This window comes from Corvus hawaiiensis, chromosome 22, assembly GCF_020740725.1.
Source record: "Corvus hawaiiensis isolate bCorHaw1 chromosome 22, bCorHaw1.pri.cur, whole genome shotgun sequence".
In the NCBI taxonomy this organism is placed as follows: domain Eukaryota; kingdom Metazoa; phylum Chordata; class Aves; order Passeriformes; family Corvidae; genus Corvus; species Corvus hawaiiensis.
Genome location: NC_063234.1, coordinates 1,431,845 through 1,456,518, shown reverse-complemented (window position 1 = coordinate 1,456,518; position 24,674 = coordinate 1,431,845). Strand labels below are relative to the sequence as shown.

The 24,674-nt window shown below is 56.8% G+C and overlaps 1 protein-coding gene across 8 annotated transcripts in view; it reads right to left on the bottom strand.

The window, feature by feature from the left end:
• SAMD11 (sterile alpha motif domain containing 11) overlaps window positions 1-24,674 on the bottom strand; it is an 87,108-nt gene that overhangs the window by 10,817 nt on the left and 51,617 nt on the right. For all 8 annotated transcript variants that reach the window (XM_048326416.1, XM_048326417.1, XM_048326419.1 and 5 more), the window contains 3 exons: window positions 18,253-18,345; window positions 11,904-12,068; window positions 7,488-7,638 (listed from right to left, as the gene is read on the bottom strand). In XM_048326416.1, coding sequence (XP_048182373.1) covers window positions 7,488-7,638; window positions 11,904-12,068; window positions 18,253-18,345 — 409 coding nt within the window. The remainder of the gene's footprint in view (window positions 1-7,487; window positions 7,639-11,903; window positions 12,069-18,252; window positions 18,346-24,674) is intronic.

Genomic DNA, 24,674 nt, shown 5'->3' with positions numbered 1-24,674 from the left:
TTCCCTGCCCATGGCAGGTTAAAGGGGGCGGCTGAAGATGCTGCATCTGCCCCTCCCCTTATCACATTTGGGTTTCTACCTCGACCACCTCACAGCTGATAAAGAATTCTGTGCTTGGGGAGCTGGAGAGCGGTTTGGGAAGATCTGAAGGCATCACTGGCTTGCCTTGCAAAAAATCCCTGTCCTAGCTGGGCTAAGGGATGATCTTTAATTCTGGAGAGAAAAGCTGGAAGTGAGGCAGAGGAAGACACAGACAGGAGAGGGATGTGAGCAGGGCAGAATGGGTAGAGCAGATGCCAGGGGGTGGGAAAGCTGGGAGAGGCAGGATTGGGTGGTGGGAAGGGGACAGTGCCTGGAAAAGAGGCAGGGAGCACTTGCTGGCAGCAGGAGGGAAGGAAAAAAAAAAAAAAAAAAAAAAAGGAAGGGAATAAGAGCCAAGGTCTCTTCCATTAGTCAAATCTGCCCTGGGAGCCTGCAAGCAAATCTGCTTTCCGGCTGCACGTCTCTTAATTCCTTTTGATGGCCACTTACAACATTATTACCTTCATCAGGGCATCCAGAGGCAGAGCCAAGTGCGGGGCCGTTTATTTTCATTTTCCAGTATCTCCCTGGAAAATCTGCTCCGGGAGAGACTGGAGGGCAAGGGAGAGGGAGCCAGAAGGTGCCTGCGACTTTGCCACAAACCCACCCCGTGCGCAACCACCGCGGTGGGGGGATAACGGGAGCGTCCCGGCCGTCCATGCCCCCATCCCGCACAGCCCATGGAAAGCCAGACAGGGACTCTCAGGGGATGAGCTGGGCAAGGACAAGACCTTCCCAGCGCAGCTTTACCCGCATTCCCTGCAGCAGCCACTACAAAACCACTGACCCAGCTGAGCCTCCCCCTCCGAAATTCCTCCTCTCCCCTACGCCGTGCCCATCCCGCCCATCCCCCGCGGCCGTCTCCCGGCTCTCCTTTCCCTCCTCCCCGGCTGCCCTGGCTCTCCTCTAAACTAATTGCGGAGCCGGCGGTGTCTGGAGGCGCGGCGCGGATCGATGGGCGCTGTTGAAATGTTAATGCCGCCCGTGCGCCGCGCCGCGCTCCGCTGGCAGCTCCAATTAATCTCAGGTAACGCCGCGCGCGACCTTCGGCTCCGAGCCGGGGCAGCAGCCAAGCGATGCTTATGTAATTACACCGTGAAGTGTGTAATCACCTGCCCTAATCCCCGAGGCCTCACAATTAGCCGGGGCCGCGGTCGCCGGGCTGCCAAGTGCTGCTGCCGCCCGCGCCGGCCCGCGGATGAATAAGGGACAATTAAAGCGGCGTGACGGGGGCTCCGAGGTGTCCGCTCGATCGTAATTAGCTGTAATCATGGGGAGACGAGCCTGGCAGACGTGCTGGTCGTTTTATAAGAAGCAATTTAGGAAATCAAGTCGCTGTTAACCATCGCGTGGCCGGGCCCTCCCCGCCTTGGGAATGTGCTTCCTCAGGAGCTCCGGGTTGCCCGTGGAGAGCTCAAAAACAAAGGAGCTCCTTGATTGACGCCAGTCTGTGCCCAGGAAGGAGAGTGCTGGATGGGGATCAGGGCCGGGCGCTGGAAAAGGAAGGGTTCTCCCTTCGGTGGCAGCCCAGCGCTCATCAGAGGTTGTTTTTAGGCTTTCATGTTGTGCTACGGGGCATGACTTTGATCCCTAAGGAATGCACATCTGCTCCAGACTCTGCAGTTCATTCCCTCGGAGCTTCCCTGCCTTCCTGGGCCTGCTCTGGGTGCCTGGCTGGGGAATGGGATGTAGCAAAAGGACAAAGCTCCTGGACCGGATCCCATGAGCACGGCAGCCTGGAAAGCAGCTGCAGGTGGCTGGAAGAGGGGCTGGATGGGCCACATCAGTCCCACACACTCCACCACACGCTGGGGACGAGCCCCAAGGTTTGGGAAATCCGGGGACACGCACTGACACACGCTGTCACCGTGCCTGCCTGGCACAGCGGGACACAGAGACCCCTCAGCTCCCCCAAACACCCACACACGGCTGCTGGTGCGGCCAGGAGCAGCCCGAGGTCCCTCACACGGCACTGCCACACCCTGGGGTCAGAGCAGGGAGGCTGCAGATGGCCCAAACAGCCCAAAAAGGCTGCAAATAGCCAAACCCAGAGGTCACTGCACCTCTCCTGCTCAGCACCAGTCCCAGCAGCAGAGACCTTAGAAAGCAGGCAGGCATGCTCATAAATATTTAGGGCAGAGGGGATTTTCCTGCCTGCAGGGAGCCTGATGCTGCCCAGCTTCTGCTCCAGAGCCCTGGGGAACCCCTCAGCTGCGTGGCCACGAGGGACAGATCCTCTGTGCCACCCCAACAGACCCATCCTCCTGGGCACAGAGCCTGTCGGAGCCTGCCCTGCTCCCTGCCAGCCCATCTGCCCCGTCCTTGGCACGGGGAGCTGGCACAGGAGGGAGGCAGCAGCACCAGGTCGTGCCCTGGCATGGGGCTGGGCAGCCCTCCCAGCCAGCCAACTGCTTCCCAGCCAGCTTGGAAAGAACTGGCACCCCCCGAGGAAAAACCCCCGAGACCTTAACAAAGGCTGCTGTGTTTTTAACAGCTGTGCACCAAACACCGACCCCTGCACCCTCTCCCAGCCTTGAATCCCCCATGAAGTTCCTTCCTCCTCTTCCTCCACAGCCCAGAGTCAGAATTACAGTCCCCTCCTCTGAGGAGGTGAATTTAGCCCCCGGCAATTACATCTGATAAGCCTTGTCCTTACCTTGCAGAGAGCAATTCTGTGTTGCTGCACATTCCTCCCCCAGCCCCCTTTTCCTCTTCCCCCCCTAAAATGCCAGCTGGAGGCTTGTGAGCAGGGTATTAGGGGATTTGCACTGCACGCTGCTAAATTTGATATGTCCTTTAACAGGAGACAAATGGTTCACAAGGCTTAAAAAGTATCGACTTTTCTTTAACAATAAGCACTAATGGCCTTCAAATAATCAATATTTAAAGTCATTATGGGGTTACACATTATACTGTTAAAGCCAAGCCTTTCACTTTAACCCCATCATATCCTCCCAAGTCCCGAGCAGAGCTCCCCCCGGCTCAATCCGAGCTCCCAGGGAAGGCTCGGAGCACAGGCTGTGACTGGAGATGTGAGAGGGTCAGGAAATGCAGATTGAAACCGGCAAGGCATGGAAATAAATTTAGAACGGATGGAAGAAGAGGGAGGGGTGGGGAAAGAATGCATGAAAGCTCTGCTTTCTTCTGCTCTGCATTTGATAGGAAGAGACACTTTAAACCCGAGGTAACAGGCAGGGAGGCACAGAGCTCCTCGCTGCTCTGCCATCCCCAGACACTGCCAGGAAGGGAGAATAAATAAAATCAAAGGCCTTGCTAAAAATGGTGTTTGGGATTTCCAGGCAGGAAAAGAACATGTGCTGGCACTGCCCTCCCAGGGCAGCAGCAAGGCCTGGCCACAGAGAGGGGCTGGTTTGTGCTGCCCCTCAAAATCCAAACTGATGCTGAAACCAAACTGGTTAAATCAGGTCAGGCTCTTTGGCCTTTGCTCTGCAGAACATTCAGCCAGCTGGGATCTGGGGAAGGATCCTGCCAGGGCAAAAATCAGAAGATCAGAGCGTTCAGAGAGGAGTGGGGGACTCAGGGCTGGGGTGGGTAAGAGCAGGAGAGAGATGGTGCCCAGAGAGGGCAGGAGATGTGCCCAAGGAGCCAGCAGGGAAAAGGAAAACCTCCCCAAAGCAGGGGGAGGAATTAGGTGGTGGAAGAACAAACCGTAGCAACAGCAGATGGGAAGACGGGAATCCAAAAATGCTGCCTGGGTATTTTGGGCACATCTCTGCTCAGAGAAAGCCTCTGGCTGGTGCACGGTGTCTGTCAGCTCCTGCAGGGGAGGCAGCGGGGGCCTCTCGCACACTCGGTGGCTCCCACCCCCAGCTCACTCCTGCCAAGGGGCTGGACTTCCCAGGACCCCAGGATGGGGGTGCTGATGGCAGCTCAGGCTGGCAGCGTTCCGTGTCCCCTGGCATTCCCTGCCGCCTTCCCCCGGATCCTGGGAGATGAACTGTGCCCCCACTGCCTCTTCAGGACCCTGAGTGCTTGTACCCAGCACCTGCCCTGTCTGTGGCCATGCTCTGCCTTCTCCCCCCGAGAGAGGGGCAGGTCCCCCCAGACCCTGCCACACACTGCAGGCACCAGAACGAGCTCCCAACAACTCCCAGCACAGAACTGGAGCATCACATCCAACCAGGAAGCTTCACCCCACTGCCCACAGAGTCCAGCAGCTCACCCAGCCCTGCCCCAGCTCCTCTCCAACCCCTTCTGTGTGCAGGGCATGGAAGATTTTCCCTCAAGAGGAAATTTTCCCCAGGCTCCACACAGAGAGAAGCAGGGATGAGCACCTCGGGCAGGAACACGCCAGGCTGAAGGACCCAGCGGAACCATTGCCAACAAATCTTGGAGACAGCACCCAAGGAGCAGGATCCAAGCAGTTCTGCGGGGTACAGCCACCTGCCAGCTCTGCAGGAGAGGCAGCAGTTTGGGGATGGGAAGAGCTCCAGGCTGGAGTAGCTACAGTGGCACCTTTCAGCTGTACCCTTTCCTCATCCAAGTCTTTTTATAACACTGAACTCAACCATCTTCCCAAACAAACCACCAGGCCCTGGCACTCCAGCATCCAAGCTGAATCCATCTCGAAAGGATCTAGGGAACCAAAACCAGGAAAGCAAATGAATTCTCCAGCCTGTGGCTTGAGTCTGCTTTTGGCAAGATGTCTCAGTGTCACTGACTCCTTCCAAGAGATGGAGAAGGGAGCAAAGAGGTCAAGGGACCACTATGCCACTATCAGGACCTTGGTCCAAGAAAATCCATATCCATGTGTTTGTGTGTCTCATTCCCACAAAGCCAAACCTCCCAGCCTGTTTCTGACCAGCAAAGATGTAAAAATTAATTAATGACAAATGTCTGAGCACACCCACCCACCTTCCCAAGTGTCCCCCAGCTCAGCCCCTTCACACCTGGGCAGCGGAAAACTGCGGGCACAGCTCCCATTGCCAGGCACGTTCTCTGCATCGCTGCCTCTGCAGAAACACCAGCACTGCCCTGACCAATGAAACTGGGTCACCAGTGGGGGTTTCCCCTCTTGCTTTGCCAGCTGAAGGGCTGAAGTCACCGATTATTCCTGCCCACAAAGCTGAGAGCTCACCTGAGCCGCACAGATCTCCCGGTAGGACGTGGAAATGGAATTTTAACACCGCGCCAAGCAGCTCTCATGCCCCTGCACTGTGGTTATTACCTCTGCTCCTGGGAAAGGAGACACCATAAATCCACCTATGCTTGCTGGGAATGTGAGGCAGCTTCCTCCAGTGCCTCCTCCCCTGCCAGTGCCCACCGGGACCCTTGGGAATTTCTGTTCCTGCAGGACAAAGGTGCACGAGGCTGCTCTGATTTACCCCCTTGACAAGGACCACAGCAGCAAGTACAAACCCGAGGCTAACGGGGAATGCAGGGGAGGAATTACCCCCCACAAAACTTTACTGCTCTACAACCCATGGCCACGGCTTCTCCTGGCATTCCAGAAACAGCTGTGGCGCTCCGGAGGAACAGCTGGCACAGGCCAGCTCCAACCAGGCCACTTCTGAGAGGGAGCAGAAGGACACCCCTCGGCGGTGCTCAGGGGGCTGCAGACCTCTGGGGAGAAATACTGGTCCTGTGGACTGATCCCAGCCTGGTTTGGGTTGGAAGGGACCTAAAAATCACCTAGTTCCACCCCCTGCCATGGGCAGGGACACCTTCCACGGTCCCAGGTTGCTCAGAGTCCCATCCACCTGGCCTTGGACACTTGCAGGGATGGGACAGCCACAGACTCACGATGTCAAGCCATGACTGTGGGGCACAGTTCCCACTGCCCAGCAGGATTCCCCGGCTCTGCTAACACGGATTATCACCCCTGAGAGCCTGGCCAACTCAATCAAGATGAGCAGCAGTGGTTTGGTCCAAGAGCCATCTCCCAGTCTTCAGTCCCTGTCCCCTGACCCAGCCAGCAACTTCCCTCCGCTCTTCCCAAACCATGGAACGCTTCCTGGCCTGGCCCAGCTCCATCCCCCCAGCACCTGCCCGCCAGTGGCAAACACCTCTGGGTTTGATCTGGATCTCCCCACTCTCAGTCTGCCCCTCCTGTGAGCAGCCTCCACCCTTCCGTGGATGCTTTTCCAGGCAGCCCTGGGGCTGGCCTGGCTCCTCTCCAGCCCACACAGCGCTGGGGAAGCGTTCCTGAGAGCGGCTGCACGGAGGCTCCTCCATCCCTGCATTCCTCCCTCCCAGGTCTGCTGCGATCCGCACGGAGCGGGCGGATTTATGGGGCGGGTTAGCCAAAGTACGCGCTGTGGGAGAGAGGTTCCAGGGCTGCCCAGCCCCTCCTCAGTGCAAAGGTATTGGTGGGAGAGAAGGAAAACCAGACGGGATCTCCAAGGCTCTAAATGGGGGGAAAGGCTCTGGACTCAACCCATCCATACACACCCTACAGAGCTGACAGGGCAGCCTGCTCCGCCCCCATCCCGACACAAAAGCCAAAAGAAGTGTAAATAGCAGAGCCTTTCGCTGCTCATCCCATGATACCCAAAGCTTTTGCATCCCCACGGCCCTCTCCCATCCCGCTATCCCTGTCAGGAACGCACGCAGCTTTAATTTAATTTCCCTCTGAAGTTCTTGATTGCAGAGGGAATGGCTCGTGGCACAGAGCAAGATAAATGAGCTAGAATTTCCTGGGGGCGGGGGGATATCGGCTTTCCAGCACTCCTAGCAGTGGGAAAGGCAAGCTGAGGCTCTTTTCCCTAACAAAGAAAACTTCTTCTTTTTCCGTTCCATCTCAGAGCATTTCTTCTCTCTCGTTATCTGGGGATGCTATGAAATGCAAACTTAAAACACCTTAACTTGCTCTGTGCGCAAGAGCAGGTGAGAGTGGCATCTGCTCTGGATACCCAGCACAGGTTTGGGATCATTCCAGCCTGGCAGTCGCTCCCCTGGATGTGGATGTGCACAGGCACAGATCCCCCCCCTTCCACACAGACACCCCGGAGTGTGGCAGGATCACCCCCAGCACTCCTGAACCTGCACAGCCCCCAAAGGAGACGGTCACACCTCGCCCAGGCAAATCAGCTCTGCCCACCCCGGGCACTGCTGCCCTCTCCCATGGAATCACACAACCCTTAAGGTTGGAAAAGCCCTCTAAAACCACCGAGTCCAACCATTACCCTGACAGCGCCGTGGTCACCACCAAACCACGTCCCCAATGCCACATTCACACGCTTTTCGAAGGCTTCCAGGCACGGTGACACCCCCACTCCCCTGGCCAGCCCATCGCAATGCCTGACCCAGTCGTTCCCCCCCTCCCACAGGCCACACCACCCGTGCCACCGCTCCAGCCCGGCCCGAGGGTGCCCCGGTGCGAGCCCCCCGCCCCTGCCCAAACCCCGCCCCGGGGCGGGCGAGCGGGCCCGGCCGTGCCTCGGTACCTGTCGGGGAAGTGGCTGTCCCTGTGCTGGGGGAGGCCCTGCTTCCTGCGCTGGCTGGACGAGTTGCTGGCCGAGGGGATGTGCGCTTCCATCGCGCCCGGGGTCCGCGCCGCCGCCGCCGCCGCCACCTCCTGCCGCGCCCGCAGCAGATCTGGGGACAGCGGAGGGAAGGGATGAGGAGCTGCTGCTGCTGCCCGGCACCGCGCCCGCACCCCCCAGCCCCGGCCCCGCTCGGACACACGGACACACGGACAGACGGAGGCACCCCCGCCCCGCTCCCGCCCGCCGCCGCTCCCCGGGGCCGCTCCGGGGCTGCTCGCGGCTCCCCGCGGGCGACAGCGCTGCCCCGGGGCTGCTCCCGGCCGTGCCCGCAGCCCCCGGGCGACAGCGGCTCCGCTGTCCCCCCCCCTTCCCCTGGCCACCCCCGCGGCTCGGGGCGGCTCTCGGGCGCCGGGGCGGCGGCGGAGCCCGGCGGGGAGCGGCGGCCCCGGCACTCACCCGGCCGAGCGGCTCCGGGCGCGATCCGCCCCCGCCGCCCAGGGAGTTTGGCAGCGGAGGAAATTGTGCAACTACGGCAGGGGGGTGGATTTGCTCTTTAATTGCCTTCCTGCCGGAGGGAGGGAGGGAAGGAGGGAGGGAAGGAGCGGAAAAAAAGGGAGGGAAGGATGGAAGGAGGGATGGATGGATGGATGCGAGGAGAGCAGAAGGAGAGGGAGGCATTCCCCAAACTCCCTCTCCCGGTCGGTCCCGAGCGGAGCCGCCCTGGCACCTGCCCCGGTCCCACCGTGTCCCCTCCGCCCCCGCCGAGCTTCTCGGGGCTCTGCCCGGGACCCCCGTCGGGGGCTCTGCAGGGCTGCACCTGCCTGGCACAGCAAAGACAGGGAAGGGCTGGGCCCGGAGCAGCTGAGGATGGGGTACAGCAAGGGGCCCTTGCTCCCAGCCTTAGGCACGGCGCTGCCAGGACACAGCCACAGGTCAGAAGGAAACGCACCCCCTCATTCACCCTGCACTGCGCTGGCACCTGTGACCTGTGTCACCCCGGCAGTGACACCTGGGCAGTGACACCTGGGCAGTGACACCTGGGCAGTCCCTTCGGGGCGGTCAGTGCAGACCGGCTGCCCACACAGTGCCCTGGGAGGGACAGAGCAGGCAAGGCCGGAACCCACCCCAAGCACAGCCAAGGAGGGGAGGTGATGCAGGTACAGCCCGTGTGCCACTGCCCTGGCCTCAGGGAACAACAAGTGCCATGGACACCTGTGCCAGGCGCACTGAGGCCTTTCCAGGGAGCTGCTCTCTCCCAGTTAAGCATCAGGAGTCCCTCAGTCCCCGAATCTGTATGAAATCCCCCCCCACACAGCTCACATCCCACCCCAGAGCCTCTGCTGCCATTCACGTGGTGCACAGGAAACATCCCCACAGAGGAAACCTCCCTCACCCTGCACCAACCTGCCAAAGGAAACCAAAACACAGCTGGGGAGAGGAGCAGAGGCAGATTTATCTCAGGCAGCATCACACCTCGAACACTGACCCTGCACAGCCCTCACATCCAGAAGCACATCCACCTCTTCCCACAGCTGATCTGTAAAGCCACATTCCTGTAGGTGCCACGCCTCCCAACTCCTTGTCTCCCTTTTCCCACCAGGCTCCTTTCCCTCGCTTCTGGGAATCCAAGCCACCCCTGTCCCTGCTGGCACCAAGATGTGCCCAGCCCAGCCCGAGCTCCATCAATCACAGCATCAAACACTTTGGTGATGGTCAGGGCTGGAGCCCTGAGGTGGGGTGAGAACATTCCCACAGCTGCTGCTTCTGCTGGCAGGAAGGGGGACAGTGGTGCCCAAATTTCTGGCCACATTCCTTCCCCTGTCCCCACGCCCCCAGCCGAGGGGACAAACACTAAAATGACAATTCTGAACTGCACAAGCCCGTGAGAAACAGCCGAACACCGTCAGATCACAGAAAAAGCCCACAGAATTCACCGAGCCAGGGAGACCGTGCACCTCCAATGTTTATAAATTAATTATCTGAAAAACCCAGGTCACTCCTGATTGCCACGGCGGCTGTAATTTAGAAGCCTGGCGTGCAGCCAGCTCCAGGAGCCGCATTGATCCTGAATGACCGCAACAACCCCCGCACACACCCCCTCTCCTCTCCCCTTCCCCCTCCTCCCCTCCCCTGCGCCCCTTCCCTGCTGCCCAGACCCCCCCGAGGATCTGTTATTTACAATCCTGCACTCTGACAGTTGGGAAATCAGATTGATTGACAGTGGGACGCTGGCGGATGGAGGTTCCAGGCACGGAGACAGACTGAATTCAGAATGTGGGATGAATGCCACTGGGAGAACGGGGGCGGAGGAGGGGGGGCTGAAAAGCAATTAAAAAAAAAAGATTTCTAAATTATTAACATTTTTTAAATTATTAATGTTATTGGTGCCTCCATGTGAGCCCGCAGATAAACTGCGCTTTGTACTGGCACTAATAATTTATAGCCCAACCAGAGCCCTGTGGTGTGGAGACAATCCAAAAATACACCAAGTTTTGTCTTGTCAGTGTTCCCCAAGCGAGTCTGGCTGTGCAGGCGCCTCCTCCCCCCCTGCCCACCCCAAAACCCCAGCGTGACCCCCCCCAACAAATGCTGATGAGACAATTTAATCATCATCATAAAAACACGTCAAGCTCTCAATGCAATGAGCTGTTCTCGTTATTTGGGGGGAAGGGGTGATCCCAGCTGTCCCCCAGCACACCCTGGTGGGATGGACACGTCCCTGTGCCCAGCAGCCACCCAGGGCCAGTGTCTGTCCCAGTGCTGCTCACACCCCACGTTCTGTGCTGTGTCCGAGCTCTGCTGGGCTCCCCAGGGGCTGCACAGCCCCCACGTCACGGCTGAACACTCAGCACGTTCCTGCCTGCGAGTGCCACCCCTTTGTCACACCCTGTCCCTCCCTCTGCGCGTGTTCCCGCACGTCCCTGTGCCACCCCAGCCCTGTGGCACACGGCTCTGCCCCTCAGCCATGAGCTGAGTTTGTAGGAGCTCTGCGATGCCTGGCACAGCCCAGCACCACCCAGAGCTGGTGCCACGCTCCTCACGGGGGCTGGGGCAGGTTTGTGCCGGGCCTTTGCTGATAAGCAAATCCTTCCTCCACAGCAATCGCCTTCCTGCCCCCAGAGAAGCCAATCAAATCAAACAGAGTGGAAAAGAAGACAGCCTCTTCATTAACCTAACAAGGAGCCCTGGGGATTTACACTCGAGACCAGAGATTCTCCTCCAGCTCTCGCTGGATGCTCCGCTGAGGCTGCTGGTGCTCCTGCCCTGCCTCAGCCGGGCTGGGATGTGCCAGCCCTGCACACCTCGGGCAGGGAACAGCAGAGGGACAGATCCTTGCACGGCTCTGCCCTTCAGTGACACTCCAGCTTTCTGGAACACCACCACCTCTGCCACGTCCCTGGCTGTGCCTGATCCAGCTGAGTTATTTCACTCCCATGCAGGAGAGGACTCGGGACAGGGCACAGCTTTGCTTGGCATCAAACTGGGCCAGTGCCAGCAGGTTCTGCTCACCCGAGGGCAGCTGGAGTGGGTGAGGAGCCCGTACCTGTGGAGGGATGTCGTGGATCCTGCATCCAAGTGGATCCAAGGTGATCCCGCAACTGCCTGGTGCCCCCTTTAGGCGCAGCCCAGGACGTGCTGGATCCAGCCAGCTCCCTCCAAAACCCTGGGAAAACCTTCCAGCAACCCCTCAATCCGTGTGGGACTCACCAAATCCCAGGACTGCAGGACCTCCAGACACCGCTCCAGCCCCAGGAGAAGGCAGCAACATCATCTCACCATTCCCATCCCTATATGTCAGGACTGTCTGGCACTGCCTCCATCTCACCCCCCTGGCTCCACACCACAACCCGAATCTCTTACTCCAGAGATTCCCAATACTCAGATGGACACAAACTCTTGAAACAAGGGAAGAGAAGGACCCCCCTCACCTCCCCTGCAAAACACAGAGCACTACTGCTGCTGCATTCCGGGAAGGAAAAGCACATCCCCACGGATGGCTGCAGAAGGAATCAGCATTTACAGATGGCCAAGGGGAGATTCCTCCACAGAGATGGACAAAGGCTCCGCAGGACCCCCTTCAGCAGGGTACACCACACCACGTGTACCCACGGCACGACAAACAGCCAGCACTGCAGCCCACCAAGCCCTCAGCACACACGGGGCTCGGGGACATCTCCCAGCCCCATCCCAAATGGGCCCAGGGCTCGGGGACATCTCCCAGCCCCATCCCAAATGGGCCCAGGGCTCGGGGACATCTCCCAGCCCCATCCCAAATGGGCCCAGGGCTCAGGGACATCTCCCAGCCCCATCCCAAATGGGCCCAGGGCTCGGGGACATCTCCCAGCCCCATCCCACGTGGAAGCAGAGCCCTACCTCCGTGGCTGGGCACTGCCATGCTGTTGGCCAGCTGGTAGAGCCGCTGCTGCTGCTGCTCCTCGAAGGTGCCGTGCTCGTTCAGGGCTGACATCATGCGCCTGTAGTGCTCCTCCGGGGTCATCTGCGTCACCGCCTCCTCCAGCAGAGGCGTGTGCGAGTTTTCTGAGGAGCACAAAGATTTGGGTTTTTTTTTTTTTTGTTTTTTTCCCCCCCCCACCCAGAGAGAAATACAGTGGAAAATCAAGATAAGTACAGGGACAGCACAAAAATAGAGAGGAACAGGGGTAAAGGGACATTAGCACCAATTCCCACAGCTCTCTGTTGTTCCCACTGGGCCTGACGTACCCAGCTGCCACATCAGCTGTCCTTGTGCTGGAGATGTACCATCAAATGTGGTCAAGACCACCTGCAACCTACTAAATCTCCAAATTTACATACAGGAAAGTCCACAGCACACAAAAAAACTCACCAACCTTTTTTTTCCTTCCCCCTGAAGCACCAAGCACTGCATTGCAACAACACAAGATCACCTGCAAGCTCTGTACCCTCAAAGGGGACAGGGAAGATGGAAGAGTTCACCAAGTTCTCAGCCCTTCATCTTCGGGGATGTGAGTTCTTTGTTCAGCTCATACCTGACCAGACAGGCACCTCTTTCCCCCACCTTTCTGAGCACTCAAAGGACACCACAAAGTGAGAGATGTTCGAGCAATGCTGACACGCACCCAAGGGACAGTGCTGACATCCACCTGCCCAGCTCTCAGAGGGGACATCTCGGGAGCAGGTCGTTTCCCATCTGTACCTGAGGCCATCCAAATCAGCCCCTCCCTCTCCACGTTCCCGGAATGACTGCAGATCCCGGGAGGGAGGTGCTCTGGGGAAAGCCCTGCCTGCTCCGGGGGCAGGAGGGATCCCAGTCTGGCAGTCAGGGAGAGAAAACCACAGGGGTTTTGTGTTTACTGTAAGCACAGCTCACAGTAATTACTGCTCTCCGCCTTGGCTGCTCCAACACTATTTTATCTTGGATCTTTCCCACAGGCAAAGCCTTTTCATTACTCAGAGAGGAACTCCCAGGCACGCTCTGAGCAGGCAGAGGGGAAGGGCGCAGCAGGACGGGCTCCCCACGCCGCAGCCAGGGACCACCGTGATGCCCGGCGAGTGGCAGGGCCACCCTCCCGTGTGCCCCGGATTCCTGCTGCTCCTCCAGCCTCCTGCTGTCGCTGGCAGAGTCCCTGGGGGAGCAGGGCAGGTGATGCTGCTGCAGGGCTGGCACTCGGCACCAGCGCCGTGGCCGATGCACGGGCACTGGAAATGCTGCTGGGAGGGGCCGTGGGTCTGTGCCACAGGTGAGAGAAGGGCTCCTATCAGGAAAGGTGAGTCAGGGGCAGACAGAAACAGCCCAGGAGACAGAGTGGCTGTGAAACGAGGCCCTGCCACAGCAGCTCAGGGACTGGTGCTGCCTTTGTCTGACACCCAAGCCACGGCACAGGGGCTCAGGCTTTGGGGGGATGCAGCTTTCACGGGCTGTAATGAAGCCACCCTCTCCCCAAAACACAGGAGGGAAACATCACCATCACCATCATCACAATAATAATAACAGTAATAAAATATAAAAATAAGTAATAATGAATAATGATAATAACAATGATAATTCTAATGATTGATTATGATAATAACAACAACAATAATAATAATAGAGTCTGAGCTGCACAGCATTTCAATACCGAAGGGTGGCATCCCTGGCTCCCAAGGCCAGTGCAAAAGGGAAATGATTGCAGCTCAGGCCAGCCCTCAGCACAGCACTGTCTGTCCCTGCAGCCTCAGCTCGGTGCCCCAGTGACACACATCTGCACCCCGGCACTGCTGGCTCCCTGGGCACATCCCGGCTTCACGGGCTGCTCCCGACCCCGCTGGGATGAGGAGCTGGGTTCCCACGCTGTCCTGGGTCCCCCACCCCAAAAACCAGACCCCAAAGGCAGGAGCTGCTCTGGAAACAACCGTGCTGTGCCTGCTCCCTCAATCCCACCCCAAACCTGCAAGACAGCCATGGAAGCAGCAGGGGAGGGAGGAGAGGACAGAATTCCCTTCCAGGCCTCCTTCCCACCAGGGAGGATTCCCTCCTCTTCCTCCTCCACCCCTGCCACCTCCCCCAGGGATGCAGAAGCTCACGGTTTCAGTTCCTTCTGATGCTCTTACCCAAAGGTCTAAGGAGCAAAGCCACAGACCTGATTTAGAAAAACACTGATTCTTTTTTTCCCCCCACAGCTGTGTCATTAGAGCAAAAAAGGGAGGGGGGGAGGGGATTTAATAACACTTAATTACCATAAACTCTATCGGATCAGCCGCAGAGCAGATTTCAGGTGCAAGGAGGGGAGGGAGAATGGGGGTGGCGAGGGGAGGCTAAGAGGAAGGAGGAATCCAGGGAAAGGCTGGATTTCCATGCTTAAAACTTGGAAGATTTCACATGACTCAGCCGGCAGTAATTCCAGCTTTGCTGGAGCTTTGCTGTCTGCTTTTGTCATTACCAGGGGTAATGCGGGAGACTGATCTCGCCAAATCTCCTGCAGCCACTAGGTGTGAAATGGACTCTGGCACAGCCCCGGGGAGGCAGAACCAAGCCAGGCATCTGCTGGGCCCTCTGCAGACCCAGCACATCCCCTGTGCACCCCAGCCCAGGGGAGCCCAGCTCTCCCAGCTTCCTCCCCTCTCCCACCCTCTGCCAGGGTCCTGCCAGCACAGCCACGGGAGCTCAGGTTCTGCACAGACCCAAGGACATTTCACTGCTGCACGGCCTCTCCACAACATTTGCCAAGGCTCATCCTCCCCAGGCAACGCCAGACAGGACAGGAGCACCCAGCCTGTCCATCCCCCCCCTTCTGTCCTACAAGAAACCCGTGGCAGGCCAAGGCTCCCTTTCTTCAACCCCAGTCAGAGCTCAAGGAACCTGCAGCAAACCCATCCCACCCCAGACCCAAGGCCGGGGCTTGGTCAGCAGCTTTCAGGTCTTCTCTTGCCTGTGCCCACTCCCTCATGTTCAGCAGCCTGGTTTGGGGGGGCAGTGGTGCTGTCAGCAAGAACGGGGCCAAACCTCATTTCTTCCCTCGGCCTAATTGGACAGCTGCCAAAGCCACCAGCATATGGATGTCCCCCCCAAAGGAGAGGGACAGACGGACAGAGGCTGGATCTGAATTGCTCAGCTGCAGTCCAGCTCCAGTTCTGGGCTCCTTCGTTAACCAGAGAGATTTTGTTTTGCTTTAAAAGGTGCACAATAGCACAGAAAGCAGGATGGCAGCAGGAGCAGCCTGTGAGCCCAGCCAGCCCCCAGGGGGTGAGCCCAGTGTCCTTCCCTACGTGTGTTTGCCAGCACTTCATCCAGCCTGCTTTCCAGCCTCCCCAAGGCTCCTACCAGACACGCTTTTCAGCGGCTCAAGCGGGAACCGAAACGCTCTTCCCCATTTTCCCTTTCCGCCATCCTCCAGCCGCATTTCAGTCTCCAGGCAGTGGGGAAGGAGACCTCCAGCCACGCAAGAGCGAGGGTTTCACCGGGGAATTGTGTCCCCCGTGCCCTGCCAGCACAGCCCTGGCTCCGAGGCGCTCCCATTTCCACAGGAGACCGGGAGCGTTCCGCTCTGTTTGACAGCGGCAGCGCGGCCTCGTTTCCTCCGAGACACGGCTCCCTTTTGATCTTTGGAGCGAGCTCTGCGGAGGGGGCAGGGAAGGGAAGGAGGCTGCTTCCCTCTGGAAGGGTTTCCAGCCCTACAGGTGTTTTTTCGCTCAGCTCAGGAGCGGCAGTGATTTCCTTGGCCGCCTCTGCTCCCCTCGTCCCATCAGGAGCGGCCACGGCAGCGCGAGCTGAGCCACGGGGTCACTGCTCCTCTTCCAAGGCTCTTCCAGAGCCAGCCCAGCTGTGCCTGAGCCAGAGCTGCTCCCAGGGTCAGCGTGGGATGGAGAGGGGCAGATCCTGCCTGGAGCCCGTCACCATCCCTGGGATGCAGGAGGTGAAGGAGCAGCACCTGCACGAGGCACGGGAGCACCAGGCTGCAGGGAAAGGGTCCCAGGAGATGCTGCAGCCCCGGCTCCTCCAGCAGGACAGCAAGGGGCTGATGGGATCCTGAATTCCAACCAGTCCTTGCTTCCCTTCCCATTCCCGAACTGCACTCTGGGTGCCAGCCAAAGCCCCACACTGTCCAGCACTGCCCCACAGCAGCAGCTCCCAAATCCCAGGTGAGTGAGTATCCATCAGGGGCCATCCCGTTTGGGAATGGTTTGCCACACAAGGTGGGTCCTTCTGTTTCCAGGCAGAGCTGGGAACACAGGGACCGTGTTTTCCCTGTGGCATCCACGCCACAGGAGTGCTGCTGGCTCACAGCAGGATGGGAGTGCTCAGCCTGAGGGGGGTTAGGACACAAACCTTGGGTGCAGCCCCTTTTCACACCGGGGTGGGGAGATAAAAGCCCCAAAGCACAGCAATCTCAGCCCCTCACTGTTCCAATTCCAGCATCAGCACAGCCTGGGCTAAAATTCCTGCACAGCTCTGGAGAGAACAGGGGCTCCCCAAGGGTCTAACAAAATCCACTGGGAGATCAGCAAGAGGCCCAGCTCTGAATTTTCATTCTGTCTCACCTCAAAGTGGGAGTAGAAAACAAAACTTTGCATTATTCAGGGCTTCCTGGGAACTCCTCTGTTAAAAAGTTGGGGGAATCCCTGCAACTTTGGGATCCAAGGAGCAGGATTTAGATCCTGAGTGCTTCCTGCAAAGCCAAGGACTCCTCACACCCTGCCCTCAGCCTGCAAAAAGGGTGGGAAGGCCCAAGGAAAGGAACAGAACGAGATCACTTGACCCTGATGCTCCCATGGCAAAAACATCCATCTGTGCCAGCTCAGGCACTTTTTGAGGACGAATCCAAAGGCAATCCCTTGGTCTCACATGGCTTGGTTGAAGTTCAGCCCCTTCCCAGCCAGCCCACACAGGTTCTGTTCCCTGGACTCAGCTCCCAAGCACAAACTTGGAATTACAAGGGGCACAACCTCAGCAGGAACAGCAAAATAGAAAATGTGTCCCAGGAGCCTCGCATCTGATGGAACAAATCTGTTTATGAACCTGTGGAAGCATCATCTGGAACTCACCTGCACAGCCACCAGAAACATTCCAGGGATAACAGGAATAGAGCAGATGGGGAAAAAAATCAAGGAAAACAGATAAAGAGGAGCAGTTTAGAGGGTTCCCAGTAAAATCTGAGGCACTTCTGCTGTTCCAGAAGAGTTAACAGGCAGGAGAGGGTTACATCAGAGAGGATTTGGTATTTTCCATAGTGACACCAGCACTCAACATCCTCTCAGAGAATTCTGCCTTCACATCATCATCTGGGCACAAGGAGGGAAGGAACAGGAACATTCTGAGAGATCAGGCTGCAGGAGAGGTCCCCACAATGGATCTTTATAAAGCAGAATATGAAGTGCGTGGTTTGAGAAGGCCTCAGGACAAACTGCTGCAAGAAGTGCCCTCTGAGATTCCCTGGATGGTTTATTGGGAATCCACCCCTGGAGGAGTCTCAGCTGGACTCCAAACCCAGGGAGCAGGATCCAGCTTCACACAGCTGCTCTGCTTTGGGTTTTTTAATGGCCAGAGAGTGCAGGTTTAGGCACAGGGATGGAGGTGGGTATTACTGACAGCTAATTAGTCTGATATTAACTACAAAGCCTTTAAGTAAACGGCCTGCAAAACCTCATTTACTCAACCTGGAGACAAACTCATTAACTGCAGGCTCCATTACCCATCCCACTCTGCCAGTCGTAAAGAAAGTTTAAAAATCACGTTTATAGGAAAGAACTGGAAGGCAAATCAAGAGATAAAAAACCCAAAAAACAACAACAAACCAAACCCTAAATAGAGAAACCTTCTGCAGATTCCATCTCTATAGGAACGCTGCCATAAATGCATAAGAGAAAACTCAGCAGCCCCATTCTCCCTGACAGGCTCCTTTTTTCCCTTTAAAGGAGCAGATGCCAGCACGATCAGCCTGTGTGTACCTTTTATATTAAACATGCAATCAAGACATTCTGCCTGAAAAAGTAGGAACACCCCTAAAATCCACCTCAAAGGCTGCAGCCTGCTTTTTTTTTAATCATCAAGCAATTACTGTAATTAAGAGGCAATCCCCTTTCTCGCCCTGCAAGGCTCCCTCCGAGGAGATAAAGGAAAAACAGAGCCCTGGTCGCCTCCTCCTGCACCCCCAGTGCCAGACACAGCTCCCACCCCACAGCCCTCCCTCCTTAATTTCAATTAAGTTCCACTCACGGGAAAGGAGAAGAAAGGGAAGGGGGTGGGGGAGGGAGAAGCAACACTTACCCTTTGGGGACTCACTTCGGGCTTTCTTGCTCTCTAAAGGACACTCACTGCTGCTGTTGGGAGAACATACTCTTCTCTTGCCTAAAATTTCATCTAGGAGAGAGATGAGAAAGCTGAGTGTCAGAGAAGGCTGCACTTTCCTCTGTGCAGGAGCGACCAGAGAGACTTTGGTATTTTGCTGCTCTCTCTCTCTCTCTCACACACACACACACAGATATTACAAGCAGAGAGAGAAAAAAATGAAAGTAAGAAAAATCATCATCTTGAGAGCCTTGATCTGCTTTCCTAATCACGCAGCCCAAAAGCACATAATGACTATTCATACACTGATCAATGCAACGTTTTCAAGCCATAAATTCTGAATCCAGTTGATTTCCTTACTGAGTTTCATCATTTGCTCTGGTGCCTTTTGTCCCCCCGGTGTTTCCACTCCTTTCATGCCCTGATGCAAAGCAACTGGGGGAGAGGAAAGGGAGGAAAAAAACAACACAGGAAAAAAAAAAAAGCACAACAGATCTCTGAATCTTCCTACCACAGTATCTCTGTCTCTCTCTCTCTCTGTCTCTCTCTCTCTCTCTCAGTCTCTCCCCCTCCCTCCCCCCTCCTCCTTCAAAACCTCAAGGTCCTCAGCAATCTTCCCCCTCTGGATTGCACGGAAACACTCAAGCCTTTTGCATTACTGCAGCCCTCCAAACCAACACCAAATCTCTAATACACAATTACAGCGTTCCCGAGCAGATTTCGAATCAATATCTTCCCCTAATAACGCTGGGGAAACTGAAAGCATGATGGTGCATATGGGCAGGAAGGAAGAGCCTGTTTGTCACTGCAAGCATCAAATTCTCATCTATCAAGGGCTTGTTAAAGATGCAGCACCTTAAAAGAACGAAAAAAAATTTTAAAAAATCTCCCAAATAAGCAGCGTATCTGAGTGAGAACGGATTGGATCTGCCTGTGAGCCCCAGCACAGCCAGGCTGCTGCAATCTGCCCGAAACGTGGGGGTTAAGGAAGGTTACAAACCCCCTCGGTCCTATTTATAACAACAACAACATTATCGCTGTTCCAGGGGACATTTCCAGCCAAGCAACTGTCCCCTGCACTCAGGATCACTCCCCATCACTTGGAGTGCAGCTGAGCAGCCCAGGTTGCTGCCGTGGCAGGGATTTATCAGGGGATCAGAGCACAGGGCTGAGCAGAGCAGCCCCAGCAGGTGCCTCTGCCCAAGGAGCAATCCGGCAGCTCTGCGAAGTTCCAAGTGGCATTTCAAGGCTTTGAAGAGCCCAAGCTGCCTCCAAACTCAGCTTGCCACGACCCTGTCACCAAATCCCTCAGCAAAACTGGCACTCGGAGACGATGCAGAGGCTTGTGACCGTGCAGAACCCAAAGCCAAGGAAACACAGCAAAACAGAGGGAATTGGGAAGAGCCAGGGAAGGACAGGAGCACTGGTGACAGCGCTGGAGCTCTCTCAGCACTTCACATCCCAGGTGCCGAGTCAGCCTGTCCACACAATCGGCATTTTCTCACTCCTCCTGCCTCAGTTTACCCCTTACATAACTCGTCCACAGCCACTCTCAGCTTCCCAAGCTCGCAGGTACCTGGCCAGGGAGCACAACCAGAGCCAGCAGCTCCCTCCCCCTGGAATGCTCCATCCTTCATGCTGATTTTCCTGGAAACGTTACCCTGATACTGCAAACCCTCAGTGCTGGAGGCCAAGATCATATATCCTGCTCCTCCTCAGGACTGTTCTCAGCCAGGATTTGTGGCTTTGGAACAACACAAGTCCCATTGCTCCGCTCGCCCCTCCCAGCCCGGGCAGGAGGCAGCAGAGCCCAGCAGGGCTGGAGGCAGAGGAGTCTCCATGGAAAAGAACTGGTGACAGAAGCACGGGGTCCATGTGACAGCAGTTGGAATGCGAGCAGTGAAGATTCCTTGGTTTCACAGCTCTGCCAAGGCACCTCGTTCCCCCATCCCTGCTTCCCTCCCGCTGTTCCTCTCCCACCCCCGGGCCCATCTGCCGGCAGACGCTCACTCCGGCTCGCGCCGGGCCCTGCTATTCCCAGCTATTCCCAGCTATTCCCATGCCATTCCCACGCACGTCAGCAGCCCCATCTCCCTCCCAGCTGGCTGCACCGGGGCAGGGCAAGACCAGGATCACGCAGGAACTCTGAACTGACACCAGCCCTCTCCGACCCGTGCCCCACCAGCCCCTGAGCCCCACAGGTGAGCAGCCAGGTGTGACATCTGCCCCTGGGAGAGGGGTCCAGATTCCCTCCAGAGGGATGCCACAGTTTTCCCCAGGGTGATCCTCCTGGCATCTCAGGTTCACCTGGTCCCACAGCACCAAATCCCACGTGCTGACTCTGGGTTTGGGCTGCCCCCGGCAGTTTTTCAGTGACATCACAGAATCAAACACTTCCTCTTTTTTATTTATTTCCTCAGTTAAGGCAAAGCCCTGCAGTGTGGCAGAGATGCCTCTGGCCCCAGAAGTGTGGGGACTAAATGCACAAGAGATAGAGTAAGCAAGGAAAGGGAATAAAGATCAGCATAAAGATCATCACAGAGATGTAACAACCCACCCCAAATGTACCGAGTCGGGAGCAGAGCACAGGACTGAACTCAGATTTTCTGAGTCCCAGCCCAGTGCTTTAAGAAGTCAAAGCCCATCTTTGCTTCCTGAGCTGCAAGCAGAGAGAGGCAGGTCCCACCTGCTTTAGTAACTCAGTGAACTCCCAGCTGCCAGGGTACAACCTCAGCGAGGTGTCTGTGCTCCAGCACCCATCCTCTCCTCCTCAGTCCTGTGCACAGCTCTGCCACCCCACTGCCACCTGCCCAGCCCTTCCACAAGACCCTGCACTCCCAGTCCAGCCCTGGATCTCCACCTGCCACCCATCCAACCCCTCTCTGCCCTGACACAAACAGCAGGACACCGAGATGGGAGCAGCCACAGTCCATCTCCCCCTGACTTTGCAGCACCAGCAGCAGCAAAACCAAATATGTTTTGCAAATGAGCTGGCAGAGCAGCTCCTGGATGTCTCAGCACCCTCCCAGACACAGGTTGTGCATTTAGTGCCTTGCTGCTCATCGACCACAAAGCCCCAAGACAGATTTTGCTCAGCCCATGCACCTGCAAAAGGCAACATCCACCTGAAAGTATGGGGAGCGATGGCTGGGGTTTTGTTCTCCAAACCCCTGCTTTTGCCTCCTCTCTCCTGCCTTCTTACAGAGCGTTGCAGTTGAAAGGAAGCCAAATCAGGGCAGTTTTTAATATTACAGCTGAAAATGAAAGACATTATCAGTGGAACTGTAGGGTTATGAAGCCAGGCCAGGCAGTATCACCAGGAAGGGGGACTGGGGGAAGCCCCAGGCAAACTGATCACCCACTGCCGCCAGTGCAGCACAGCCCTGAGCACAAACCCCCTCACCCAGGTCCCCACACAGGTCCCCACACCCCACATCACATCCCAGGCTCATGCTGGCCTGGCAAGGCAGCACAGGAAGCAACCCGGAGGGAGGATTTGGGGACAAAGTCGAACATTTTCCCCAAAGCTGTAGAAATCAGAGTGGACTTTTTCCTCCCCTCTTTTGTGGGAAGCCCAGCACTCACCTGCTGCACTCCTGCAGTGGGGCATGGAGACAGGGCTGGGAAGCAGCTGGAGCAGGACAGCACTTCTGTCCCCAGCACAGGGATCACCCCAGGCTTTGCAGCAGCAGGAGAAAGGATGTGGGCACGGCCCCATAAACCAGCTGGTGTGGCAGCCAGGCTGGGGGGGTTATTTTGTCTCCTGTCCTGCTCTAATCCTCAGCCTCCCTGCACTCAGCAGAGCTGCCTGGCTTAAGAGTCATCCTCACCAACACATCTAAGAACCCCAAGCCTCCTGATCAGCTTTGAGGAGAGGACTTGGGAGCCTAAGTCTGGGGAGATTAGAAAACCTATCCCTAGGCTTCCCCAAAGACAGAGGGGCTTTATCCCCACCCTCCACAGGGAATCTGCACCAAGGACACTCATGGTGAGAGCTGAGCACAGGGGTCACCTGGAGAAGGGAGATTAACGAGCTGCTCACAAGGTTTTTGCCCTCCCAGCGTTGCTGAATGGGCTACAAAGGGCCCCAGTTTCAGCTGAGGGACTGCACCAAACTCTCCTGCACTAAACTGTCCTGCACTGTGCTCCTGCTCCAGCACAATGGGAAGAGATCGAGACCTATCTCACGCTCCCCATGCACAGCACTGAGCCTGCTCTGAAAGCTTCTTGGACCACAAAGTCCCGAGTAAACAGAGAACGGAGCCAACTTCCACGGGAAACCACCCAGGCTCGGCCAGCCAACATCCAGCGAGACCAGAGCCCCTCTTCCACCTCCTTTCCCATTATTTTAAGAGAGGGAAAACATCCTTGCTCTTAACTCCAGCCCTGAGGATGACAATCCCCACTGGCCAGTCTGAGATGTCTTGGCAGCATCTTCCCCTTTTCCTTTGGCACAGACAGGCTCCCACCAGAGGAGCTGCTCCGCTCAGCCGAGCCTGGAGCTCCATCCCAGCTGCTCCTCCCGTCCCTGTGTCCAACACAGCAGGTTTGGGGACACCCTGGGGACTCCCTCTCCCAGCCACGGGCTTCTGTGAGGAGCTGCCCCAGCTTGCTGGGACTCAGCAGGCCCAGAGCTGCTCCCAACAAAGGCTGGTGGGAGAGGGGGATCCATCAGCACCAGCCCTCACCAGCAGGAATCCACAGAACAAAGGCAGAGGGAAGCACAAGGTCATGGGAGTAACGGGCCATAATTTAACTGAGGGCAACAAGAATGGGGGAAAAGAAAATTATTGGGGAAGCTGGGGGCAGGGAAGCAGTCAGCTTCTGGGATTTGGGATCCTGGAACAATACCAGAGCAGGGCAGCTCCCAGGGCAGGGAAGGAGGGGACAGGGAATACTGCTGGGTCTCCGCATGGGGAATGCCAAAGCAGCTGCAAAATAAAGGCAGCATCCCCCTCCCAGCAGGCCAGGTAATGGTGTCTGGGACATGGCAGGAGCAGGCTCCAGCCCCAGTGACTGCCCCGGGTTATCTCGCTGCTCCTGCTGTCCCCACACCTTTATCTGTCGGCTGGTGTCACTCAGATTCCGACGGGGAGCGCTCCCGTGCAGGAGCAGCCTGACAGCACAGACAGCAGGGCAGGGTGGCACTGCTGGCTCAGGACTGTCCCCAGCACAGCCCGGGGTGTCTGTGAACCCTCCCCAAGCATCACCCTTTGAGCTCCCTGGGACAAGGGACTCCTGGCAACGAAGAAAAACAGGAAACAAAGGGGAGGGAGGGATGGGACACAGGAATGGGCTCTCACTGCCAAGCAAGGAGGATGCACTATGGAATAACCAGAGTTCTCTCTTTTTCCTCACTTTTAGAGGCCTTTGGCTCAGCCTGGCTGTGCAGTCACTGCTCTCAGCAGCAGAGGAGGGCTCCAGCAAGAGCCAGTGCCCATCACCACTCTGATCCCAGTGCATGTCACAGCAGCACCACAAAGGCTGGCTCGGTGTCACCGACCCTTCCCCGACTGCCAGTTAACCACAGCACACGGGAAGGAGGGGGCTGAGCAGGATTCCCAGCAGATAACACACCAACCAGCCTTTCCTGGGCACGGGAAGCAGCCTGGATCCCCTTCCTCAGCTCCACAGGACCATCTGCCTCTCCTCCCACCATCCACAGTATCCTGCTGCTTCCCACCTCCTCACGCTCCATCTCCCCAGCTGGAGCAAGGCACCTGAAAGGAATGGCCAATATTTCAGATCCCAAGGAATGAAACAGAGGGAGGTGCAGGAGATGCTGGAGCCATCCTGCTGCCTGCCTGGAACGAGGCTGTTTATTAGGGAAGGTGCTCCAACATCCCTCTGGCTCCCAGGTTCCTACAAAATTCATTTTTACAGCATGCACCAAAGCCATGGAAAGGTGGTAAATATTCATAGTATGAAAAACGCTCATGGAAAGGATATACTGCACTTAAGAGAGAGATCTGAATTAATTTTATATGCTGCAGAGAGGCTTTTTAGCAATCACAAACTTGTGAATCCCAACTTTCTTACAGAAAAGATTTAAAGAATGCAGCTGGGAGAGTGGGCTGGAAGTCCAGGCCTTGTGGAGACTCATTTTCCTGCCTGGAAAGGAGCAGGTTCCAGTGGGTGACGCAGGAGAAGGGGGAAGTTTGGTAAATCAGGGACCTGAGCACAGTTCCAACAAACAGGTTATGAACTCCCCATCCCTGGCAGTGCCCAAGGTCAGGCTGGACACTGGGGCTTGGAGCAGCCTGGGACAGTGGGAGGTGTCCCTGCCATGGCAGGGGGGGCACTGGATGGGCTTTAAGGTCCCTTCCCACCCAAACCAGTCTGGGATTCTGTGACCACAAACCTCTTGGGCAAAGCTTGATTGGCCCCAATTTCTCCCTCTG